Genomic DNA, 20,909 nt, shown 5'->3' with positions numbered 1-20,909 from the left:
AGGACACAGAAATGAATCAATGAGCAAAGAAAGAAAAACGATGTGCACAAAGAGAGAAGAAATCACAGTTAGGATTGAGAACGAGCTCCAAGACAAAGGGAGCAGTGACAGAAGACAACTCGGCTCTATTTCTCCTCTTGTCATCCCTCACTTTCGGCTCCCCCCCATCCATCATCCATCCATCCATTCATCCACCCATCCATCCATTCAACCCTCCATCCATCTCCCTCTTTTCTCTCTCTGTGTCTTCTCTCTTCCCGCTGGTGTGTCCTCCTCACCGGTTTGGCGGGGGTGTCCCCTCCTGCCCCCTGGGGATGTCGTGGGGGGCGTATGCGGGCGGGACGGGGACTGCTTTCCTTGCTGAAACGCCCTGACTCGCCAATGTCCACGCCGCTGTCCTCGCTCAGCGTCTGTCCACTGTCTGACAGCTGGGACAGGTTGGCACCTGGGGGGTGGGGGGATGGGTGCAGGAGGTTAGAGACTGGCACAGGGACACACTCAGGTAGAAACACATACACCCATGAGTACACATAGACATGCACTTCCTCTTATTTGTGTAACCAATCCATTGCGTCCAAATCAGCTCTCATGGTTTTCGGAGTCCAACTTCCAACCTCCTCCCTTCAGTAATCCTGGCTGTCCCCCATGCCTCTTACCTCGTGCCTGGGGCAGTGACCGCACCTCGTTGACATCAGACTCTGCATTGGGCCTATGGACCTCCACCATGACAAAGTGCTGTTTGTTGGAGCCAGGGGAGGACTTGTCCTGGCTGTGGGGAAGTGGAGGCGGTGCGGATGGGGCAGTGAGCGGCGGCGGAGGGGGTGGAGATGGAGAGGGGGCGGCAGGCTTGGTGGTCCTAGTAGGGGACTGGACTCGGGGGAAGGGGCCTATAGGGTGCTTGTTGACCATGGAGAGCTGGGCAGTTGCCATCTCCTTCTTAGGGGGGGCAGAGGGGTCCTTCTTCGGGGGGACTGAGGGATCCTTTTTGGGGGGGACCTTGGGTGAGGAGGGGGGTCCTTGCTCCCCCCTCTGGTCAATGTGGGGGTTACGGGAGGGGGCGGTGAAGTAGAGCCCAGAATGGGAGGATTCGGAGGAGGGAAGCTTTTTGACCTGGTCCCGTCTACTGGGGCGTCTCTGCACCCCTGGAGGGGGTGGAGGTTTGAAGGTGGGGGGAGATTCGGACGTGGAGTGCACCTCATCCTAAGGTAAGAGGAGAACAAATAAATCACATTCCCCTCATCCCACAAAACACTCATATACTATAGCACATCTCATCATTCCACACACACACACACACACACACACACACACACACACACACACACACACACACACACACACACAACACCAACTGTCACGCCGCAGAACTCAACACAACTGAATTAGTCAGGCCAGGACTCAGTTATGGTCTTTGTGTAACCTCAGGCTACACCTTCCCAGTCCGCGGCAACAAGCTCTCCCCTCCAACCAAAACCAACGGTGAAATGAACAACGAAAACAGCAACATGAGTGGCCAGAGAATGAATGAAGTGATTGGTAAAAAAAAATTATAAGAGAAAGCAATCAGAACTAACACAAATATGTTCTGGCTGAATGGAGTTCAAGTGTTTTTAAGACTCTTCAAGTCTCTGCTTTCTGTGTCCCACATTACATCGCCTTGGAACCAACACAACCTCCCATCAACATCGGTTACCGTTGCTCTGGTAACCGTGGTAGGTGATTATAGCTTTTACCTCAGGTGTCAAACAGAGAACTAGTTCCTCCTTAGTAAGGAGGGAGGAGAAAGAGGAGGAAGAAGAGGAGGAACAGGAAGAAGGTGTGAACTAATATCTGTCTGTAAACAGACTCCTCCACAAGAAAGAAAGGGATGAAGGGTATATATATACACATATAATGTTGTTTAATATATATATATATATATATATATATATATATATATATATACAGTTCTAGTCAAAAGTTTGGACACTACCTACTCATTCCAGGGTTTTTCTTTATTTTTACTATTTTCTACATTGGAGAAGAATAGTGAAGAAATCAGAACTATGACATAACACATATGGAATCATGTAGTAACCAAAAAAGTGTTAAACAAATCAAAATGTATTTTATATTTGAGATTCTCCAAAGTAGCCACCCTTTGCCTTGATGACAGCTTTGCACTCTTGGCATTCTCTCTACCAGCTTCATGAGGTAGTCACCTGGATTTAATTTCAATTAACAGGTGTGCCTTGTTAAAAGTTAATTTGTGGAATTTCTTTCCTTCGTAATGCATTTGAGCCAATCGGTTGTGTTGTGACAATGTAGGGGTGGTATACAGAAGATAGCCCTATTTGGTAAAAGACCGAGTCCATCATTACTTTAAGACATGAAGTCAGTCACTCTGGAATAGTTCAACAACTTTGAAAGTTTCTCCAAGTGCAGTTGCAAAAACCATCGAGCGCTATGAGGAAACTGGCTCTCATGAGGACCGCCACAGGAAAGGAAGACCCAGAGTTACCTCTACTGCAGAGGATAAGTTCATTAGAATTACCAGCCTCAGAAATTGCAGCCCAAATAAATGCTTCACAGAGTTCAGGTAACAGACACATCTCAACATCAACTGTTCAGAGGAGGCTGCATGAATCAGGTATTCGTGATCGAATTGCTGCAAAGAAATCACTACTAAAGGACACCAATAATAAGAAGAGACTTGCTTGGGCCAAGAAACATGAGCAATAGACATTAGACAGGTGGAAATCTGTCCTTTGGTCTGATAAGTCCAGATTTTAGATTTTTGGTTCCAACCACTGTGTCTTTGTGAGACACAGAGTAGGTGAACGGATGATCTCCGCATGTGTGGTTCCCACCGTGAAGCATGGAGGAGGAGGTGTGATGGTGTGGGGGTGCTTTGCTGGTGACACTGTCAGTGATTTATTTAGAATTCAAGGCATACTTATCCAGCATGGCTACCACAGCATTCTGCAGAGATACGCCATCACATTTGGTTTGTGCTTAGTGGGACTATCATTTGTTTTTCAACAGGACAATGACCAAACACACCTCCAGCCTGTGTAAGGGCCATTTGACCAAGGGGAGTGATGGAGTGCTGCAACAGATGACCTGACCTTCACAATCACCCGACCTCAACCCAATTCAGATGGTTTGGGATGAGTTGGATCGCAGAGTGAAGCAATAGCCGCCAACAAGTGCTCAGCATATGTGGGAACTCCTTCAAGACTGTTGGAAAAGCATTCCAGGTGAATCTGGTTGAGAGAATGCCAAGAGTGTGCAAAACTGACATCAAGGCAAAGGGTGGCTACTTTGAAGAATCTAAAATATATTTTGATTTCTTTAACACCCATATGTGTTATTTCATAGTTCTGATGTCTTCCCTATTATTCTACAATGTAGAAAATAGTCAATATAAAGAAAAACTCTTGAATGAGTAGGTGTGTCCAAACTTTTGACTGGTACTGTATGTATACTGTCACTCCCTGACCTTAGAGATCCTTTTTATGTCTCTATTTTGTTTTGGTCAGGGTGTGATTTGGGTGGGCATTCTATGTTCTGTAATTCTAGGTTTTGTATTTCTTTGTTTCTGGCCGAGTGTGGTTCCCAATCAGAGGCAGCTGTCTATCATTGTCTCTGATTGGGGATCATACTTAGGCTGCCCTTTTCCCTCTTTCTTTGTGGGATCGTGTTCTTTGTTTGTGTGCAGGGAGTTTGTACATCGAAGCTGTTTGGTCGTTGTATTCTTTATTGTTTTGTCCTGTTTTAGTTTCACTTCGTGATTAAATTATGTGGAACTATAAGAACGCTGCGCCTTGGTCTCTTCCTTCCGACGACACCCGTTACATATACTGTATATATATAAAACTGCATATCTGTTGTTTCCTCTCCCTCACTCAGCCTTGTTGTTTTTTGCCCTAACCCTCCATCCCTCCCTCCATCTTCTGCTCTGTCCATCTTAATGAGGTTGTGGGTCTGGGTCTTACTGCAAGGCTCACCAGAGATATGTCAGGCAGCGCATCCAGACTCTCCTGAGTATCCCCCCCATTACTCTCCACCGTACTGTCATTCTGAGAGAGAGAGGGGAAAAGAGAAAGAGGGGGGGAGAGAGATGAGGGGATAGAGAGAAGAGAGAGCGGAGGGGAGAGAGAGAGAAGAAAGACAGGGAGAGAGCAAGAGAGGAGGGAGAACGAGGGAGAGTACGTGAACAGATGACAAACACAGCTGCTTGTTTATCCCAAAGCAAATGTTGATCCAAATTGCATTTCGTAGGAGTTGTTCCATCTCTCCGTGGGAGGAAAAATAACTCAATATCATTCTAAATCTACCTTCCAATCTCAAAGTTTGGGAGGTAGATATAGAACAAACACACACCTCTTTACCTCTATATCGCACCTTCAAATCTCTAAGCTTGGAACGCAATACCACAGGTGGGTATTCAGCACAGACACACTGCACACAACAAAAAGTGCAAACACACGAATTGAAACCAAAGATATCTGCATGATGTTGTTCACTGTTAGTGAGTTCAGAGCTGCAGTGCCCTTCATTAAACTCTTCCTGTACCAAAACAAAACCCTACCAATTCAGCCTAATTATACACTCACTATTGCCACGGGGAGTACTTACCTCCCTCTATCTTGCACATGTGCATGGTGAGAGGAAGCTGTTTATTTATATGTGTTCGTGTGTGACAGAGAGAGAGAGAGAGTGTGTGTGTGTGTGTGAGTGCACACGCATTTGATCAGCTGTCAGTGTGTGTGTGTATGTGATTGGGTTTGTGACTGTACACCTCATTTTGTGTCTAGTTGATAAATCCAATGTTTGTGATCCCCCAGACTCACTAATCTCTACAAAACAGTAGCAGCAGCATTCAACTGTGACTCAAGCATAAACAACTATAAGCTGGGCCACAGTCCAGACCACACACATGCACACGCACACACACAAACACATATACACATGCACACACACGAACACACACACATATACACACACAGGTCTGGAGGTCTGGCCTTGTCCATGGTGTACTATGGTAAGACAGCTGCAGCTTATCTCAACTGTCCAGAGTGTATTGAGTCTGTGTGGCTGTGTGTGTGCGCATATGCCTGTGTGTGTGTTTGCACATGCCTTGGTGTGTGTGTGTGTATGTGAATGCCTGTGTGTGTGTTTGAGTGTGTGTGTGTTTGAGTGTGACATAGCTAGCTGGTTAGTAGTGTTCTCTGGTTTGCGCCCCAGAAGGAGACATCAATAGTGGACAGGCCAGCAGCAGCTTAGTCTGACTGTCTGTAATTACTCCTGCAGAAACAATGTGTGTGTATGCACTGCGAATAGGGAAACACATACACACACATGCATGCAAGCACACACCAGCATGCATGCTCATGTATGCCGAACGCACGCACACTCACATGCGCACATACGCAGACACACACAGTCTTGTTTTACTAACCTTGTGGGGGACACACAATTCAAAATTATATTGTCCCTAACCCCAAAACCTAACCCTACACCTACACCTAACCCTAACTCCTAACCCTAACTCCTAAAACTAATTATAACCTTAACCCTAAACTCCCTAGAAATAGCCTTTTTCATGGTGGGGACCGGCAAAACGTCCCCAATTTGTAAATGTTTTTGGTCCCCACAAGTATATGTCCACACACATACAACACACACAGGGATACACAGAAATGTTCAAAGGACAGTCACATCAACAGAAAAAGTTATATCCATTGTCTTTATGCAACCTGACAAATGAATGCAGACTAAAGCACTCCAAACCGTATTCACTTCAAAATTAGAGGCAGAGAATCACTGCAAAACGATGTAAAATAAGAGAATTGGCAACAACTCCTACCTCCATCATATCTATCAACCACAGCAGTCTTTCCTGGGGGTTTGAAAAGGGAGGGGGGAGTCGGGGTTAAACGGAGGAAGTTTCGAGATAAATATGTCTCTTTCATCTCTAGTGAAGGGTTTAGGCCAGGGTTTTAAAAATACATGTGGAATTTTCATTGTTGGACATAAAAGACTGTAAAAACACCAGAAAACCAGCTCCAAGTGATTTAAATTTAAGAAATCTGTTCCCAAGTATTCCCATGCATAATAGAGAGACGTGATATTATACAAAGGTAAGCAAGGTTTGAAATAATTATATTTCAGTCAATTTGCAGTCTACAAATGATTTGTAATTATGTTCTGGCCCCCTGTCCATCCGCTCCAGAAAAAAATCGGCCCATGGCTGGATCTAGTTAATGATCCCTGGTTTAAGCCCTTTCCAACTCAGCAGGGGCACAGTGCTCTCATCCCTGGCTCTCATCCCTGTCCCAAATAGCACCCTATTCCATATTTAGTGCATTACTTTTTAAGGGGCCTGGTCAAAAGTAGTGTACTATATAGGGAATAGAGTGACATTTGGGACACAGCACCTCTGTCCTGCAGAAACCCTTGTCCTTGCCCCATGCACTTCAAGTGCGATATGTCATCCTAACAGCTCTATCCTCTACAACCCATCAAACAGGGACACCTTCAAATCGGTCTGCTTCGAGACAAAAGTGACACCTAAAAATGAGGAGTGACTCAGACTCTCACAGACATACAGACAGACGGATGGACAGACGGCCAGACGGACACGGCAGCCTGACAGACAGACAGACAAACATAGCCAGCCAGAGACAGAGCCAGACAGACAGTTTGGGTCCACTGCGGCCCAGCCTTCCTACCCGTGCTGAGCTGAGGGTGGTGGAGGTCATGTAGCTGGCTGACGAGGAGGCCAGGGTATCTGGGTAGGAAACCATGGAGAGGGAGTCAGGGTGGAGGGCGGCCGCACTGGCACCCCCCTGCCGGGCCTTCAAAGCCTGGATCTCGCGGCGCAGCACCATCCCATCGAAACGCTCCAGATCCTGGGGTGTCACCAGGCCACGCACCTCTGATAGCAGGGAGAACTAAAAGGAGGGTTGGGGGGGAGGGAGACAGGGTTCTAGAGTTATAGGGAGCTATAACATGCATCAGGAGACCATGAGGAATGCAGACTGCAACAAAACAACACTGTTTAAAGCACTTTACCAATTGTGAATTCAATACATTTGATAAATCATTGTTTTATATGAGGTGCAGGGCAAGGGCATTGACAGAAAGACAAGTGGCTTTCTAATATACTGAGAAAAACAGATGTCTGAGCAACCACAAAAGCCTTAACATAAATCACGGAAAGTCTCACAAAACTTGCCATTCAAGTGATGGATGTACAGAGAAAAGGCAAGCAATCACCATAAGCACTACGAGTGAGGGAACACAAGAACCCAACACACGATGCACCTCACAACAACGGACACACGCATGCACACGCACGAACACACGCAAAACACACCGGAATTTGTCTTTCTCTGTTTCTTGCACACATGTATGCACACACAATTCTAAGTCTCTCTCTCTCTCTCTTGCGCTCTTTCTCTCAAACACACACTCACGCACACACACACATACACACACACAAACAAAAGATACCCACCCACACACCCACCCACACACACCCAACCCACGCTGTCTCTCCACAATCACTCCTCACCTTGGCGTGTGTGTTGAGCAATTCAAACAGGGCCATGACCAGTTGCTCCACCTCTATGTGTCCGTCTCGGTACTCCTCCACGTAGTAGCCCATGGTCTGCCTCTCTGTCTCCGTCAGCAGGTGGCGGGCCTGTTCCTCCAGCATGGCTCTGCTCTGGTTCACCAGGCTGGACAGGGTCACCTGGGAGCCCGCCACACCCTTATAGAACACCGGCTGGAAGGGGAGGGGGGAGAGGAGGATGGGGTGAGGAGGAGGGTTGGAAAAGGGACAAGGTGAGGGAGAAAGTGTGTGTGTGTGTGTGTGTGTGTGTGTGTGTGTGTGTGTGTGTGTGTGTGTGTGTGTGTGTGTGTGTGTGTGTGTGTGTGTGTGTGTGTGTGTGTGTGTGTGTGTGTGTGTGTGTGTGTGTGTGTGTATGTGGGTGAGAAGTAGGAAGGTGACACAGGCGAGACCCAGAGGTGAGGGGGGAGGTGTGTGTCAGGCAGGAAATGAGAAATGAGAAACAAAGGGACAGAAAAAGAAAAAAGAGAGAGAAACCATGTACATGCATTTGTCATTGCTCATCATCCATCCATCTATCCCACCCACAGCTGGCGTGGAGGGGCCAGAGTACATCAGTCTAACACTGGGCACTAAGGCTCTCATCTCTTCCACAGAACCACAGCCTACTCTATGCAACTGCCCTTCTCATATGCCACTGCCAGCTCAGCCAATCCAATCAATTCACTCAGCGATGGCACCACGGCACTTGAGAACCAGATGAGAATTGTACCCCGAATTCATACATACACACACTCTCTCTCTCTCTCCTCGCTCTTCCTTGTCCTGTCTTTCTCCCTCTCTTCCTATCTCTCTTTCTCTCGCTCTCTGTATCTCCTCACAAGCAGCTTTTCTTTAATTAACTCCTTAATCAAAGACATCACTTCAAAGTCACCAGCCGCAAGGCTATGTGTAAGAGAGAGAAAGAGAAAAAAAGATGGGGAGAGGGAGAGGAGAGAAGAGAGAGAAGAGAGTGAAAGAGGAAAGAGAGAGAGAGATATGGGGAGAGAGAGTGAGAGAGAGAGAGAGAGAGAGAGAGAGGATAGGGAGGGAAGGAAGGAGAGAGGGGCAACTCACCCTCCTCCCCCACCTGCCCCAGACTCCTCATCCCAAACTCTTAACCACTCTCATTCGTCTGTGTTAGCCACCAGGTCTGGAGGAGTGAGGTGTTGCAGCCTTTGCCAAAAATAAGTCCCTACCCCAAGGTGAAACCACACTTAGGCAGTATCTTAATTAACTCTATGCTTACAACAAGCATTTACCTGAAGAATCCTATTGAAAAGTGCACATTGGTTGTGTCCCAAATGGCACCCTGATCCCCATAGAGCCCTGGTCAAAAGTAGTGCACTATGTAGGGAATAGGGTGCCATTTGGGACACAGCCTGAGAGTATAGTTCAAACCTACAAGGTGTAAGAACAATAAATCCCTTAATGACAACTTATTTGATGGTTGTTAGGACATGTATGATTCCAACGATAATAATTAAAGAGATTAGCCTCTGAGACCCAGTTCTAACCTGTATCCCATGTTAAACTAAGACTCACAGGCTGACTACACCGTTTGCGTCACGTGCGCGAGCGTTGCAAAATACATTTAAAAATCTATATTATTGAATTATTGCACCCACACTGCTCGCGCGCGCCAACGAGCGTCTGTGTTGCCAAGGGCTAAAATAGAAGTCAGTTCTATTTGTGACGCAGATCGCGCTGCAAGTCCTGCCTCTCCCATCTCCTCATTGGTTTATTGAAGCAGGTACTGTGGCGGAAGAATCAGAATTAGTTGGGTAACATAGATAATTAAGATGTCTTATCTGCATAATATGCTTATGTGATATACTTGTTATTTGAATGTATCCCTTCGGACTCTGGTGTTGGCAGTTGTACTTCTTCCCTCAGCTGGGGCTCAGTCACCTGGGGCCCAGAGAGGGGAGAGGTCAGGCTTGTCTTTCACATGTCCCTGGTGCTATGCAGAATATCAGAAAGGGAAGAGGACAGGAGGGAACATTGTCTTCATATGTGAATGCGTCTACCTATTCTTAAACCATGTGAAGGGATGGCATAATTAATGGAGAACCAATTACTTGTCTCCACAATGTCTGTGCGCCAGTCACTCCCTCCATTGGCATTGGGGGATGTGTGTGGTAGTGTCTGAAACCATTGTATGTCATCTCTGATGTTGCACTTATCCTGGGTTAGTGTATGACCTAGAGGCTCACTCCCCTCAGTGAGCTTGTCCAGGAGTGGGGTCAAGAAGGGGTTTTACATGAGATGGGAGTATCTGGAGTTGACAATTGATTTATGCCATTGGATGAGTTTGTGTTTTTGTGCTATGAAGTACCAGGAACGAGAGTGGAACCTCGTCTTAGGGACCAAACTGAACGATAATTTATAGTGAATGCTATCTGGCTACGGGATACTCCTTTCTCATTTAAAAAGTCTCACCTTGTGACTCGTCCCAAACATCTGTGGTTTGTTATGTAGACTAGGGGGTGGATCTTTGCTATGAAAGATCTCAGTAACCTTTATGTTGCCGCTCTCAACGGATCATCAGAAACGGTGATTCGTCGACAAGCCATTGCTATTGCAAAGCTCTCACTATTAAAGATTTAGTTTAAGTATAACTCTGACTTGTGTGATAAGTTTGTCTCTCCTCATTTGATAGTAAAGAAATTAACCACCACAGTACCCACGTGCCATCTCCTCATTGGTTATACGAACGTGGGTGACTGAAAGACGAACGAGGTCGGTGGCGGTAATGCACCTAATTTATGAAAGTTGCCAATCGCAATATACAGTCCAGAGAAGAAAAAGCCTGGAAGGAGGAGAGGGTTTGGGTTCCGTGTCAGATCTAACCTGTATCCCATGTTAAACTAAGACTCAGATCTAACCTGTATCCCATGTTAAAATAAGATTCAGATCTAACCTGTATCCCATGTTAAACTAAGACTCAGATCTAACCTGTATCCCATGTTAAACTAAGATTCAGATCTAACCTGTATCCCATGTTAAACTAAGACTCAGATCTAACCTGTATCCCATGTTAAACTAAGACTCAGATCTAACCTGTATCCCATGTTAAACTAAGATTCAGATCTAACCTGTATCCCATGTTAAACTAAGACTCAGATCTAACCTGTAGCCCATGTTAAACTAAGACCCATTAATTAATAATTAATCAAATACTACAATGGCCAGTGTGCTGCTGGATTCTGTCTGCATGCCAAATGGCACCCTATTCCCTATGTAGTGCAATACTTTTGACCAGGGCCCATAGAGCTCTGGTCAAATCTTGTGCACTATGTTGGAAATAGGGTGCCATTAGGGACACACACGGGGTCTTTGCCAATTCTCCATTCTGCCAGACAAGATGACGGCTCACTTTACCAAAGGCATCAACTACAACCACCACTGACACCATTCCAATGACTACCCAGAGAGAGGGATAGGACCAAAACAAGACAAGACGAGATGGAGACCAGACAGGTCCAATTCACACCACTGCACTGTCTAGCACTCTGTTGTAGATCAATGTTGTAGATCAATGTAGATCAATGCACTTTGATAGTAGGATCAAAGTGCTTATATTAAACTTCATGACACTGCTACCAGGGCCGTAAATACATATGAGAACACCCAGGTCCAGACCTCAGCAATTTTTTTTGGGGGGGGGGGACTCAGTTGGGGTCTTAACTTCCTCTTGAGGGCTAGAATAGTAGAATACACAGGGTTGCAATTTCGAAAGTTAGTTGTACATCAGCGGTTTTCCTCTTGTTATATGTCACCCACTCAATTAGCCCATGGCAGTAGATTTTTAGATACAGTTGAAGTTTACATACACTGAGGTTGGAGTCATTAAAACTCGTTTTTTTAACCAGTCCCCAAATTTCTTGTTAACAAACTATAGTTTTGGCAAGTCGGTTAGGACATCTACTTTGTGCATGACACAAGTCATTTTTCCAACAATTGTTTACAGACAGATTATTTCACTTGTAATTCACTGTATCACAATTCCAGTGGGTCAGAAGTTTAAATACACTAAGTTGACTGTGCCTTTAAACAGCTTGGAAAATTCCAGAAAATTATGTCATGGCTTTAGAAGCTTCTTATAGGCTGATTGACATAATTTGAGTCAATTGGAGGTGTACCTGTGAATGTATTTCAAGGCCTACCTTCAAACTCAGTGCCTCTTTGCTTGACATCATGGGAAAATCAAAAGAAATCAGCCAAGACCTCAGAAAAAAGAATTGTAGACCCCCACAAGTCTGCTTCATCCTTGGGAGCAATTTCCAAACACCTGAAGGTACCACGTTCATCTTTACAAACAATAGTACGCAAGTATAAACACCATGGGACCACTCAGCCGTCATACCGCTCAGGAAGGAGACGCGTTCTGTCTCCTAGAGATGAACGTACTTTGGTGCGAAAAGTGCAAATCAATCCCAGAACAACAGCAAAGGACCTTGTGAAGATGCTGGAGGAAACAGGTACAAACGTATCTATATCCACTGTGAAACGAGTCCTATATCGACATAACCTGAAAGGCCGCTCAGCAAGGAAGAAGCCACTGCTCCAAAACCGCCATAAAAAAGCCAGACTACAGTTTACAACTGCACATGGGGACAAAGATCGTACTTTCTAGAGAAATGTCCTCTGGTCTGATGAAACAAAAATAGAACTGTTTGGCCATAATGACCATTGTTATGTTTGGAGGAAAAAGGGGGAGGCTTGCAAGCCAAAGAACACCATCCCAACCGTGAAGCACGGGGGTGGCAGCATCATGTTGTGGGAGTGCTTTGCTGCAGGAGGGACTGGTGCACTTCACAAAATAGATGGAATCATGAGACAGGAAATTATTTGGATATATTGAAGCAACTGCTCAAGACATCAGTGAGGAAGTTAATGCTTGGTCGCAAATGGGTCTTCCAAATGGACAATGACCACAAGCATACTTCCAAAGTTGTGGCAAAATGGCTTAAGGACAACAAAGTCAAGGTATTGGAGTGGCCATCACAAAGCCCTGACCTCAATCCCATAGAACATTTGTGGGCAGAACTGAAAAAGCGTGTGCGAGCAAGGAGGCATACAAACCTGACTCAGTTACACCAGCTCTGTCAGGAGGAATGGGCCAAAATTTACCCAACTTATTGTGGGAAGCTTGTGGAAGGCTACCCGAAACATTTGACCCAAGTTAAACAATTTAAAGGCAATGCTACCAAATACTAATTGAGTGTATGTAAACTTCTGACCCACTGGGAATGTGAATAAATAAATAAAAGCTGAAATAAATTATTCACTCTACTATTATTCTGACATTTCACATTCTTAATATAAAGTGGTGATCCTAACTGACCTAAAACAGGGTATTTCTCCTCGGATTAAATGTCAGGAATTGTGAAAAACTGAGTTTAAATGTATTTGGCTAAGGTGTATGTAAACTTCCGACTTCAACTGTAGTTAGCTTGCTAGACTAACTAGACTAATTTATCTAAACTTGTAGTAATCATAGTGAATTACCGACCGGGCACAGAGGGTACATGCCCATGGGCCCTGACCTCTAGGGGTGCCCCATAGATTTTTATATCATATTAACATGACATCTCATGGAACAAATTGTAGAATTACAGGAAATTAGCTTAAAAACTGCAACAAATGATCCCCAGCCCATGGCAAAAAGTGTGTTTTTATCGTACTTTTTCTGCAAACAGATCCTACTGTACGTATTAAATTATAGATTTGAATCCCAGTGCTGAGTTAATGTGAGTTAATTTGTAGCGGCTAATTGTATAGCTAATGGGCTAGATGTTTGTTGATCGACTGAGGTGAATGGAGCTACAGCAATCAAATGTGATAATGGTTGGGGTAGTTTTTGCTGTATTCCAAATATAATTTTTTTGTTTTTAAATTGTAAAGAAATGTAGTAAATGAGCTTCAACTTTCTTAAAATGTCTTGGATGGGGGGGTTACGGCCCTGACTGCTACTAAAAGTACTGGATGGGGGAAAGCAACATACCTGGCAGATCAGTGAGAACTAAGAAATGGACATGAACTAGGACATGGGAAGGGTGTTCAGTCTATTTCCCTGCCTGTCCTAGCCTCTCTGTCCCAGTATGGACTGTACCAGGACACACCGATGCTGCCTGACACCACTCAGCACAGTCCCTAGTGACAATGACAACTCTCTCTGTTTCCTCACGCTCAGTGTTTTTGGAGAAATTAGAACATTATCTTTTACAGGGGGAAGAACACATCCAAGGCTGCAGCTCAGGGATTTATAATGACAGAGGAAGAGGAGGAGGAAGAGGTGAGGAGAGTTTTCACGGGGTAAGAAAAATGTCCACGCAAAGGGAGGACAAATCGATTTCACATGATGTGGGACAGATTAGGTGTGACCTTGGAAGGCATACCTCCAGGTATTAAACCCTATCCCTACAGAGAGTGGGACCCAGCAGACACGTATGTAATGGAATGGTATCAGGCCCAGGGACACATTCTCTAGTCTAGAATCCTTAAACCATGCTATACATTTCTACCTCTTCCAATTTCACCACATGTCGAAAACAAGCCCAAACAGTTGATTTACAGTAAAAAATGAGAAAAAAAATGAAATGTTCTTGTGGCTGAGCGTCTAAAGCTAGGCAGTTATCACATTCACACTGGGCATTTTAGATGGTAGGCCATTAGTGTATTGATTGACATCCATCTTTCCCACAGGGGAATGCCTGCTGATTAAATCACTTTACCAGACCACAGCTCTCCTTAATCCAATCCGATAGAGAAATTAAAGGACTATTGTTTCATAGCAATAACCATCAAGCTAGTGTACTGGACTGGAGCATCTTGGACCCCCTGCTAAACCATGCAGAATCAAACTCACTCTGTGTCCCAAATGGCACCATGCAGAATCAAACTCTCTTTGTGTCCCAAATGGCACTCTGTGTCCCAAATGGCACCATGCAGAATCAAACTCTCTCTGTGTCCCAAATGGCACCAAAGCTGTGTAGTGCACTACTTTTAATAACCAGGTCAAAATGTGTGATTTGGGACATATTCCCAGTCTCACTCTTCATCCTCCTGCACATATCACTGACCACCACAGAAGTGAAATCAACCTCTGACCTAGCAATTAAAGGTGCACTATGCAGAAATCGCGATGCCATTTTCCTGACTGATCAATTCGAATAGTTTGCCTAATTTCAGTTTGTATGACAAAACAATCAAGTATTATGCAGAGAATCATTGTACCATCTAAACCGCTGTGAAATATATTTTCCATAATAAAAACATTGTATGTTCAGCTGTTTGAAGCTGGTGTACAAAACCAAAAATAAAAGATGCAAAAATTAAACTTAAGAACATGAAGCATAGAAATAGTGCACTTAGAACAGGTCTACCACTTCTTAGACTTGCTTTCGATGAGAATGACAGATCTATAATTCCCATCACTACATATTGCATCTTTAAGCGTTAGATTCAACTTCATCAGAGGGATGAGCTCTTACCTAGCTATACCGAGGGGCAACTTATCTGTGTGACTGTCACGGAGGAGCAGTGAGCCCCTGGAGCCACACAATGGCTACATCCTGGTACTAAGGGTAAGGGTCAAGGTGGGGGGAGGGTGGTCTGGAGTGTGTGTGTGTATGTGTGTGTGTGTGTGTGTGTGTGTGTGTGTGTGTGTGTGTGTGTGTGTGTGTGTGTGTGTGTGTGTGTGTGTGTGTGTGTGTGTGTGTGTGTGTGTGTGTGTGTGCGTTCCACTGTTCCATTGTCAGATGTAAACGGAACAATCCAGCATGCTATCTTCTCCACTGATTGTGTGAGCTTCTCCAATCGATGGCTGAAACGGAGAGAATCGTGTGTAAAAGCGTATCCACCTCTACAATCTAATTGTAAGACCAGACTTTGTCATTCTTTAGACAAGGTTTCTTTGGGGGAAAAGCTATTAGCCAATAATAGCCGTGTCAAAATCAATTAGAGCATAGCCACTGATTGGGCTATCCCATCCATTCACCATGAAATGAAAGGGGTCATATGCCTGATCCTTTGCTATGAGACTTTTGCCGTGCTGAACCCGTGCTCGGTTTGCCGTTCAACCTATTCTTAATTAATTAGCTTATCGGTCCATTCTGGCCTTTGGCTCTAATTAAAAAGAGAGGGATGGAGGAAGGGAAAGAGGGATGTGGAGGGACGAACAACAGTCCTTCTATAACCAGTGTGATGGACTGAATCAAGGTGGAGGACAGAGAAGGGTGTGGAGAGGACGACAGTTCTCGGCTTGTTAAGATGTCATCATCTTGCTGTATCTTCACAGCTGAAATGAGTTGAGAGCTGAGAGCTGTCGACGCTGTATACGAGGTTGCGGCGGATGGATATTTAACTTTACTGAGTGTTCCTCCCTGTTCATATTGAACAGCTCTGAAGCTGTTACACAGTGCATTAACAGCCTTCTCAGCTAACAGCTCTCAGACTGCAACGCCATGCTGCCCGCTTGCATGTATTACAGCTAGCTCTGGGCATGGTAGCAACTGGCTAGGGTACACTTTGAAAATGTATTGAAACTCCCTCCCTACTTCAGTAGAATTGCCCTCCTTATCTACTCTCTCTCGTTCCCGTTCTCCCTTCCTCTGTTCTCCTCATCATCTCTCTCTCTCTGAAGAGTGCCCTGTGTTTTTGTTTACTTCAAAATCCCTTTAAGAGCGTCAGCCACAGATTGCCAATTACTTGAAGGCAAGGTGTTTAAGTTAGATTGAAGGAGCTCAGAGATGTCTGGAGGGGTGAGCAGAGCTGGAGGTTTCTCTCTGCAACAACAATTACCATCACTACAGTAACCAGTCATCGGGGTCAGGAGAGACCTCACCTATCCGCACGCGCACGCGCCCGCGCACACACACACACACACACACACACACACACACACACACACACACACACACACACACACACACACACACACACACACACACACACACACACACACACACACACACACACACACACACACACACACACACACACACACACACACACACACACAAGGCCAGAGGCTACAATGGGGATTAACCCTGCTCTGCCTGGGTGTATTTGATTGATTTGACAGGCAGTCCATAAAACAACACTGACATTGGGTCTGACATCTATCCTCCGTCTGACAGAGTGACAGATAATGGCTTCAGGTCATATCACAGAACCGCTGAATGAACCTTGGATGTCCAACAACATCCCAACAGAGTTCGTTTTTTTTGTTTGTTAATGAAACCAATGTCCTGCCTGTCTTTTTTTGAGGGGTCAGTTCAACCCTAGTCACAACCATAATCATTTGTATTTCTATGATCACAACCCTATGGCTGATGATGACATCACCATGCTTTGACTAACACTAGTCTATTCTCTGCATTTGCCTGAACTAATGACGTGCTGTATATGTGTTAAAACGCTGGCCTGAGGCTCTGCGCTCTGCACAGGCAGACATGACACAAGAGCTTTCTGGGGGTGAGAGGGCTCAGGAAAAGCCTGCTGGCTATTCACTAGTGGGACTCTGAATCTGTGTCCCAGATGACACTGTGTTCCCTACACAGTGCACTACTTTTGATTATGGCCCATAGGAATCTGGAGACAAGTATTTCATGTAGATTGTTTAGGATGGTTTGACCCAGGAAATCAAAGAAAACCAAATACATCCCATTTGAGTGATGCCCTTTTCAGGAGATAGTAGGCTTCACTGGAGCACGGACACTGTGCAGATAACACGCTTTCTCTGTTTACACATGCACATATGCACACACATACATACGCATGCACACCTACACGGAACTAGTGTTATGCTCCCCTCCCTCTCCTCTCCTCTCCCTGTCACGCCCTGATCTGTTTCACCTGTCCTTGTGCTTGTCTCCACCCATTCCAGGTGGCGCCCATCTTCCCCACTTATCCTCTAGGTATTTATACCTGTGTTTTCGGTCTGTCTGTGCCAGTTCCTCTTGTTTGCCAAGTTTACCAGCATTTTGTCCTGTCAGCTCCTGTCTTTTCCCAGCCTCTCTTTATCTCGTCCCCCTGGTTTTTGACTCTTGCCTGTCCTGTACCTGCCCGCCTGACCACTCTGCCTGTCCCTGAGCCTGCCTGCCATCCTGTACCTTTGCTCCACCTCTGGATTACTGAACTCTGCCTGACCTGACCCTGAGCCTGCCTGCCATCCTGTACCTTTGCTCCACCTCTGGATTACTGAACTCTTCCTGACCTGACCCTGAGCCTGCCTGCCGTCCTGTACCTTTGCTCCTACTCTGGATTACTGAACTCTGCCTGACCTGATCCTGAGCCTGCCTGCCATCCTGTACCTTTGCTCCACCTCTGGATTACTGAACTCTGCCTGACCTGACCCTGAGCCTGCCTGCCATCCTGTACCTTTGCTCCACCTCTGGATTACTGAACTCTTCCTGACCTGACCATGAGCCTGCCTGCCGTCCTGTACCTTTGCTCCTACTCTGGATTACTGAACTCTGCCTGACCTGACCCTGAGCCTGCCTGCCGTCCTGTACCTTTGCTCCACCTCTGGATTACTGAACTCTGCCTGACCTGACCCTGAGCCTGCCTGTCATCCTGTACCTTTGCTCCACCTCTGGATTACTGAACTCTGCCTGACCTGACCCTGAGCCTGCCTGCCATCCTGTACCTTTGCTCCACCTCTGGATTACTGAACTCTGCCTGACCTGACCCTGAGCCTGCCTGCCATCCTGTACCTTTGCTCCTACTCTGGATTACTGAACTCTGCCTGACCTGACCCTGAGCCTGCCTGCCATCCTGTACCTTTGCTCCACCTCTGGATTACTGAACTCTTCCTGACCTGACCATGAGCCTGCCTGCCGTCCTGTACCTTTGCTCCTACTCTGGATTATCGACCCCTGCCTGCCTTGACCTGTCGTTTGCCTGCCCCTGTTACAATAAACATTGTTACTTCACACAGTCTGCACTTGGGTCTTACCTTGATACCTGATACTCCCCCTCTTCTAAGCCATTATAAAGGACTGTACTGTCATAGTATCTGGGTTCTCATGCAGGGTATCACTTCTATGGAAATATATATATTTTTGCATATGAACCACTATTGTTTTCACTATATATTTTACCTCTTGGTGATGTCATTCGGAAACATAATGTTAACTTTCACTGCTATGCGGATGACACACAGGTGTACATTTCGATGAAACATGGTGAAGCTCCAAAATTGCCCTCCCTGGAAGTCTGTGTTTCAGACATAAGGAAGTGGATGGCGGCAAATGTTCTACTTTTAAACTCGGACAAAACAGAGATGCTTGTTATAGGTCACAAGAAACAAAGAGATCTTCTATTGAATCTGGCAATTAATCTTGATGGTTGTAAAGTCGTCTCAAATAAAACTGTGAAGGACCTCGGCGTACTCTGGACCCTGATCTCTCTTTTGACGAACATATCAAGACTATTTCAAGGACAGCTTTTTTCCATCTATGTAACATTGCAAAAATCAGAACATTTCTGTCCAAAAATGATGCAGAAAAATGTATCCATGCTTCTGTTACTTATAGGTTAGACTACTGCAATGCTCTACTTTCCGGCTACCCGGATAAAGCACTAAATAAACTTCAGTTAGTGCTAAATACGGCTGCTAGAATCTTGACTAGAACCAAAATATTTGATCATATTACTCCAGTGCTATCCTCTCTACACTGGCTTCCTGTTAAGGCAAGGGCTAATTTCAAGGTTTTACTGCTAACCTACAAAGCATTACATGGGCTTGCTCCTACCTATCTTTCCGATTTGGTCCTGCCGTACATACCTACACGTACGCTAAGGTCACAAGACGCAGGCCTCCTTATTGTCCCTAGAATTTCTAAGTATACTGCTGGAGGCAGGGCTTTCTCCTATAGACCTCAATTTTTATGGAATGGTCTGCCTATCCATGTGAGAGACGCAGACTTGGTCTCAACCTTTAAGTTTTTATTGAAGATTCATCTCTTCAGTAGGTCCTATGATTGAGTGTAGTCTGGCCCAGGAGTGTGAAGGTGAACGGAAAGGCACTGGAACAACGAACCGCCTTTGCTGTATCTACCTGGCCGGTTCCCCTCTCTCCACTAGGATTCTCTGCCTCTAACCCTATTACAGGGGCTGAGTCACTGGCTTACTGGTGCTCTTCCATGCCGTCCCTAGGAGGGGTGCGTCACTTGAGTTGGTTGAGTCACTGACGTGATCTTCCTGTCTGGGTTGGCGCCCCCCTTGGGTTGTGCCGTGGCGGATATCTTCGTGGGCTATACTCGGCCTTGTCTCCGGATTGTAAGTTGGTGGTTAAAGATATCCCTCTAGTGGTGTGGGGGCTGTGCTGTGGCAAAGTGGGTGGGGTTATATCCTGCCTGTTTCGACCCCTCCTGTCTCAGCCTCCAGTATTTATGCTGCAGTAGTTTATGTGTCGGGGGCTAGGGTCAGTCTGTTATATCTGGAGTATTTCTCCTGTCTTATCCGGTGTCCTGTGTGAATTTAAGTATTCTCTCTAATTCTCTCTCTCTTTTTCTCTCTTTCTCCTTTTCTTTCTTTCTCTCTCTCTCTCGGAGGACCTGAGCCGTAGGACCATGCCTCAGGACTACCTGGCCTGATGACTCCTTGCTGTCCCCAGTCCACCTGGCCGTGCTGCTGCTCCAGTTTCAACTGTTCTGCCTGCGGCTATGGAACCCTGACCTGTTCACCGGATGTGCTACCTGTCCCAGACCTGCTGTTTCCAACTCTCTAGAGACAGCAGGAGCAGTAGAGATACTCTGAATGATTGGCTATGAAAAGCCAACTGACATTTACTCTTGAGGTGCTGACCTGTTGCACCCTCGACAACCACTGTGATTATTATTATTTGACCCTGCTGGTCATCTATGAACATTTGAACATCTTGGCCATGTTCTGTTATAATCTCCACCCGTCACAGCCAGAAGAGGACTGGCCACCCCTCATAGCCTGGTTCCTCTCTAGGTTTCTTCCTAGGTTCTGGCCTTTCTAGGGAGCTTTTCCTAGCCACCGTGCTTCTACACCTGCATTGCTTGCTGTTTGGGGTTTTAGGCTGGGTTTCTGTACAGCACTTTGTGACATCAGCTGATGTAAGAAGAGCTTTCTAAATCAATTTGATTGATATGAACCGAGGGGGATTTCACAGCATCTTATGAAGCTCACTCATCCACTAAAAAAGCTCATGACACTTTGCGAGGGAACGTGTTCATCCTACAAGATCGCTCTGACCACACACACACACACACACACACACACACACACACACACACACACACACACACACACACACACACACACACACACA

At 45.7% G+C, this 20,909-nt stretch overlaps 1 protein-coding gene across 1 annotated transcript in view; it reads right to left on the bottom strand.

Moving 5' to 3' along the window:
* LOC120021889 (whirlin-like) overlaps positions 1 to 20,909 on the bottom strand; it is a 126,091-nt gene that overhangs the window by 3,755 nt on the left and 101,427 nt on the right. Inside the window, exons 9-13 of the mRNA XM_038965729.1 lie at positions 7,562 to 7,774; positions 6,717 to 6,938; positions 3,990 to 4,061; positions 657 to 1,200; positions 279 to 445 (exon numbers count right to left, since the gene is read on the bottom strand). Coding sequence (XP_038821657.1) covers positions 279 to 445; positions 657 to 1,200; positions 3,990 to 4,061; positions 6,717 to 6,938; positions 7,562 to 7,774 — 1,218 coding nt within the window. The remainder of the gene's footprint in view (positions 1 to 278; positions 446 to 656; positions 1,201 to 3,989; positions 4,062 to 6,716; positions 6,939 to 7,561; positions 7,775 to 20,909) is intronic.

This window comes from Salvelinus namaycush, chromosome 26 (genome assembly GCF_016432855.1).
Source record: "Salvelinus namaycush isolate Seneca chromosome 26, SaNama_1.0, whole genome shotgun sequence".
NCBI classification, from domain to species: Eukaryota; Metazoa; Chordata; class Actinopteri; order Salmoniformes; family Salmonidae; genus Salvelinus; species Salvelinus namaycush.
Note: the sequence above shows the minus strand (reverse complement) of the source record. Positions and strands in the feature narration are given on the sequence as shown.